At 41.6% G+C, this 6,000-nt stretch overlaps 1 protein-coding gene across 11 annotated transcripts in view; it reads left to right on the forward strand.

The window, feature by feature from the left end:
• Window positions 1–6,000, forward strand: part of IQSEC1 (IQ motif and Sec7 domain 1) — a 337,734-nt gene that overhangs the window by 180,898 nt on the left and 150,836 nt on the right. For 9 of the 11 annotated variants that reach the window (XM_017834883.1, XM_017834892.1, XM_017834884.1 and 6 more), the window contains one exon: window positions 3,875–3,919. The exons of the other annotated variants lie outside the window; for them this stretch is intronic. In XM_017834883.1, the coding sequence (XP_017690372.1) occupies window positions 3,875–3,919 (45 nt within the window). The remainder of the gene's footprint in view (window positions 1–3,874; window positions 3,920–6,000) is intronic. 11 annotated transcript variants of the gene reach the window in all.

Genomic DNA, 6,000 nt, shown 5'->3' on the forward strand with positions numbered 1-6,000 from the left:
GCCACGGTTCCTCTAAAACATCAGGAATTCATATGACCAAGAGATGTCATTCAACTGACTCATCAGTCAAACTGGGGCAGATTTCCTCAACTCCTCACCTAGAAGGACCTTGCAAACTCCATGGAAACAAACTGGAGGTACAAAAGAGCTCCCAGGGTGGTTTAGAGCACTCCCTGATAATACAGAACAGTTCTGCAGTGTGTGTGCTCTGTCTTAGCTCATTTGCACTTGAAGCCTTGGGCATAGTTCCACAGTTCATAGTACTTTGGGGTTTTCTTAATGTCTTTATTAATATCAATGGAAATTGTACATATATAGACAAGTCTATTTCATTTTAATAGTGTCTTTTTAATAGCTTTATCATTAGCTAGTGTATGTACTTTTTTCTGGGCTACAAATGTCCTGAGTCAGTGCCCATTATGAATAAACAGGATTGTCAGATCTTCCTCCTTGTCTTCTTTAGAAAACTTTCCTTAATGCAGTATTTTATTTTCCTGTCTAGATAATTTGTTAAAAAGCAAAGCAAAACAAACAAAGCTTGTTTTGAAGTAACTTAAAAGAGATATATTTTCATTTTTCCTGACATTCGTGAAGTGACTCTGTGTACAATGAGATATTTTGTTTGCTGTAGCTTAATGGCATTGTGTTCAGAATATGGGTTATTTTTATGTTTTAAATTAACTTTCCATCTTTCAGCAATTTGGAAAGAAACCAAAAGATTTAAATGGGACTTGAGCTGGAAAGAAAGAAGGGGAGTGATTATGTGATTACACTAAAATTATTCTGTAAATTCAATAAGAGCAAACTGATTTTCTGTACCCCAAATCCAGATCTTTCAGTAGATTTTAAACTTGATTTCTTCTGAGTGTTTTTCCTGGCCAGTAAACTTTGATTTGCATGTTGTCAGACCACTCCTGAGGTTTCCCACAGCGACAGGTCGAGTCTGTGGGTGGGTTGCTAGGTAGAAAGGCTGGGCTAGAGCATTTCTGGGTGTCTTGCCCTCTTTAGTGTAGGTCTTGTTTTCCATCTTTCTCCCTCATCCAGGGGTTTCTGCAGTTCAGCTCCTGTGGCTTTTCCTGTCTTTGACACTGTTTCTGTGTCTGACCTGCATGTAAGAAAACCAGTTCTAAGCCTTTCTCCAGGGGGCTGCTTTGATTCAATCCCTGTCTGGGCCATTCAGGAGGAGTTGGACTCCATGATCCTCACAGGTCCCTTCCAGCTCAGAAAATTCCATGAAATCCGTTTTTCATTCCTGTATTTGATGGAAGAAATTGTGCAAGGATGGGAAGTTTCTAATATAGACACTCATTGTAAGATGCTCCATCATCTGCCTCTGTCCTGCTAGAGGGACTCCCTGGCCCCTGGTGACACAGCCAGAGCTGCAGTGGGGTCTCTCCATCCCTCAGCCACCCATGGGTGCCCACCACGGACAGCAGATGAATCTTGGAGCCCTTCCACGCCCCTGGTGCCAGTGGGACTCTGGGCACGCTGGCAGCTGTGGTGGCTCTGTGCTGCCAGCCCCCAAATCGATTCGATCTGTGGCTTCCTGTGCTTTGGGCTCTTTAGCTGCAGTTACCAAGGACACAAACAATCACGCTTTGAACTGCTTGCAGCTGCAGCAGGGAAGTTTCTAGAGAACTGTCTTGGTAGAAATAACCTTTCAGCCATGTCTCAGCGTGGACAGCCCCAAGTTGCACCAGCAGAGGTTTAGATTGGATATTAGGAAAATGTTTCTTCACTGAAAGGGTTGGCAAGCCCTGGAAAAGGCTGCTCAGGGAAGTGGTGGACTCACCATCCGTGGAAATATTCAGAAAACGTGTGGATGTGGTGCTGAGTGCCGTGGGTTAGTGCTGGACCTGGCAGTGGCAGGTTGATGGTTGGACGATGATCTTGGAGGTCTTTCCCAACCTTAAGGATTCGGTGATTTATGATGGGTATTTTTGCTGTGGGAGCTGTGCTTTTCCCTGTGTTTTTAAACAGATTTATGCCTCTCCTGACTGCAGGGTTTGGGGACACCCTGGGTGTCTGCATTCAGAAGGAAAACTAAGGATTTTTAATGAAGCTGTAATCCTGCTCCTTGGGCCTGTGTAAGAAGTCCCCGAGGTCACCACGTGCTCAGTGTCAGTCACACCACAATCAAGGTTGTGCCGGGGTGGAGGCTAATTACTGCTCATTAGCATCTCTAATTTATGCACAGCCCATCATCCCTGCACAGACACTGCGTCTGAGAAATATTTATTTATAGTAGGAAGGGCCAAACTGTGAAGATTTTTTTAAATCCGTGTTAAAAGCAAGGCAAAAAGTCTCACAGAGTGAGCCAGGCTGGCACTTCCACAGCACACTGTGTTATGGAAACTTAATTATAAGTAAATTAAGTTCCCTCTTTTCAGTTGTTAAACCAACAAGCAGCCACAAAGCCAACATATGTGAGCCACCCCCTCAAAATTCAGCGCTATTCACAAATCTTGAACTGTGCAAGCAAACAAATTACAGGGTGGAATAAGCTCCCAAAAGCTATTTTGAAGCTTTAGTGCTTTAGGTAAAAGCTATTTGGACAATATGGTTTGTTTCCATTCCTGTATAGCTGATTCTTGCTGTGTTTGTGGCCTCCTCCCTTCACACCACCCTGTTTATTTTTGTAAACATATTAGTAGTCTTGGGGCTACAGTAAAGATTTGCCACTGATTTATGAATAGCCACTGTAAATATAATTAGTGCAATTCTAAGGTGAATGTTATGAACCTCCACAGCCCATACATGTTTCTGGCTGTGGGAGCAAAGGTTGATCTATGGCCGTTGGTGTAAGGGCTGTTCATTATAAATGAATAAGTGCAAGTAACCATTTAAAAAAATTTCTAACATGATGATGGAGTTTTCATGATGAGGCTTTGGCTAATGTTTTATTACAGCTTGAGGAAAAACTGGCTTTACCCTAAAAATGTAACTCTGTATTATATGTCTAATAAACCTGAAGTCATGCTCAAGGAGAGCAGGTCTAATTAGGAACAGCAGGCACATTAAAGCATTGCTGCTCAAACATCAGCTTGCTTGGAGCACTTACTCAGGACTTAGAGTATCTTAACTGAACTTTCTGGTGCAATAATTCTTCAGGACAGCTCTGTCCTTGCCTTTGTGGATAGAGAACACAAAGCCACAGAATGTGAGGATGGCTGTTCTGTTGGTAGATAAATGAGGAGATGTGATGCCCAGCGTGAGCAAGAGAGGAGGGCTGAACTGCAGGAGGCTCTGGCAGAAGAATTTTGCCCGGTTTTCCCCTTTCCATGCTATTTTTGCTTAGTGACTAAATTGAGGCTGAAAGCAGTGTGGCCAGGAATGTGTCCTTGGAAGCTGCACAGAACTGCCCATGGTTTGGGTCACGTGCACTGTCCTGTCCTGGTGCTGCTCTGCCAGTTCCCTTTTGGCACCAATATATTCTGAGGTTCTGCACCCACACAGGTGAATGGAGCTGGGATTTTCCTACCAAGTGCACACAGAAAGGAGGAGACAGGTTCTGGAAAAGCTCACAGCAGGACTCGTGTCAGCCATTCACAGAACAAAGCATTGTCACTCCTGTAACAGATACAGAAGGGTAGAGTGCTTTAGAATATTGAAAATTAATCCTGCTGTGACTTTTTCAGGGAAATGTTTCTCTAATTTGCCTCTCTCTAGTCTAGGAAAGGGCTGTTGGGTTTTTTGTTTGTGTATTTTGGTTTTACACTCAGGTTTAATGGCATGCTAAGTGTTCTGAAAAAAGAAGGAAGAAAATGTAAAGTCATTGAGCACTTGATGTTTAAGGTATTTTTGAATAGTTTATACTTTTAATTTAGTTTATGCTTTAATACTTTATAATTTTATTCTTTTGCTGTCATCTCAGGACTTCGTTGGAAACAGGAAGCAGCGTCTCAACTGATCCTCTCAGGTACTGTAGTAATAATAGAAGTTAGTTTTAGGTTTAAAGTAACAGAAATTACCTTTATTCTGTATCAAGGGTACATCACATGACTTTATCTTGCAATGCACAGCCAACGAAGGCATTGGGTTTTTCTAAGAGTGGATAATTTGCTCTTTTCCGGGATTTCCAACTTGAAGTTCAGTTCTGTCTTCAAAGACTGTGTTTGCTCTGAGAGCAGCATGAAGGGGAGGGAGGGAAGGTGTGTTTGTGCAGATTTTTATAACCTTTATGCTGAGAACCTCTGCCCTGTCCTGGCAGCTCTGTGCTGCTCTGCACGAACAGTCCTGGCTGGGAGATGTCACTGCTGTTTTCTGTTGCTCAGCATTTTGATAAAAGCACGTGTATAAACTTCAGAGAGCACTGTCACAGGAGTCACTGCAGTAACTGGGATTTCACTTTGATCGCTCAATTTAGAAAGAAATGCTTAGCCCTGTTAACACTGCATATCAAATGGGTTCTTGCATCCTTTATTCTCCTCCTTGCACATTGAGCAAGTGCATCAAAGGCACAGACTTCCTTTGATTAAGCTGGGGCAGAGTCCTTCCCTCTCAAACTGACAGTTGTTTTGGTACCAGTCTTCCTCTGGAGATGTTATGGGTTGAGAATGTGACTTTTTCCCACATTATGTCATTTTAACCTTGCTTGAACGAAACAGTGGGAACTGTTCTGTTTAACCTTATTCAAATTAAAGGCTACCTATAATTAATCTTCCATTATTTTCCAGTGTAAAGTCTTCTGAAAGTAAAGCATATGCCCTATTACCATTTCCTAAGCACCCACCCCCTATATGTTGTGATATTCTCTTTGTCCTCAGCACAGCAACACTGCACAACATTCTGTGTTTTGGGCAGTAGTTTTGTTCCCATCTCCCAGTGTGACCAGAACACTGTGTCTTTGTCTGGGAGGACAATGCAGGAAACAATCCCAACTTGCCCCTGCCCTGCTTTTGTGCAAAATTGTTTTAGGAAGACCATCATGTATCTGGTGTGTGATGTACCAGGTACTGCTGCCACCTTTATTCCAGGCTGGCTAAATCTTTGTGGAAAAAGATTTCCTTACAACATTTTTTCTTCCAGTGGATTTCTTCCCAAGGGAGAGTATCAGAGAGGAAGATGGGGAAGAATTTTATAGATGCTGGAAGTGGCTGAATTTTAACATTTGCTGGGAAAAGGAGAAGGGAATATTCTTTGAATAGTTTAAGTTGCCCTGACGGTAAAAATAGATTTCAGACTCATTAACTACAAATTAAACAATTTTCTGAAGTTTAAAAAGTCCAGAGTAAAACAGTCATAAAGGAGACATTAAAGAAATTCTCAGATTATGTCAGCTAAACCTGTGGGTTTTTCTTAGTGTTAAACAGTTATTGAGGAAAATGTGACACGTAGTCGACTTCAGTAGGTCAAACAAGCCTGTTCTGGAGCTGTAATTATACAGAGTTCAGACTATTTTTTTAAGTAAAATGAGAGATAATAGAATTCTTCTTGTTAGTGAATGTTCTCGTGAACCTGTTGAGTAAATTGGCCTTTGAATGATCCATAAAATGGGATGTACCAATTAATATGGACCCACCCAGTGTCCTGTCAAGCTATTAGTATTTCCTAGTCAGGCTACTCTTCTTCATTTTGCTCACAAAGTTCCTGTCTCCATCAACAAGGTAAGTTTGCCCTCAAAGAACCACTCTTCTAGTTCTCAGTGTTGGAAAGAGCAAGGGTTAATGTGAAAAATTTGCTTATGTCCATTCTAAAGAGGGAAGCATGTAAAAATTGGCATATTTTACATATGTATATTTTGGTTGGCACGATTTCTTTCATAGCCTGCACAGTATTTACTCTGGATATTTTGAGTTGGCCTCTGTCAGCTTTCAGCTGGCACCTGAAAATATTTTGTTTCCTAATATCTAAATCTTAATGTTGGCCTTCTGGAGTGCTGGATTACCAGACCTGTTTCAAATTATGTGGATATTTAAGTGTTTGAGCTTTGCAGATATTTGTGGCAGGTTTGTCATCTTCTGTAACAAATTGATCAACCAGTGGTTGAGTAAGTTCAGA

The sequence above is a fragment of the Lepidothrix coronata genome, unplaced genomic scaffold, assembly GCF_001604755.1.
Source record: "Lepidothrix coronata isolate B3197 unplaced genomic scaffold, Lepidothrix_coronata-1.0 Scaffold244, whole genome shotgun sequence".
Classification (NCBI taxonomy): Eukaryota; Metazoa; Chordata; class Aves; order Passeriformes; family Pipridae; genus Lepidothrix; species Lepidothrix coronata.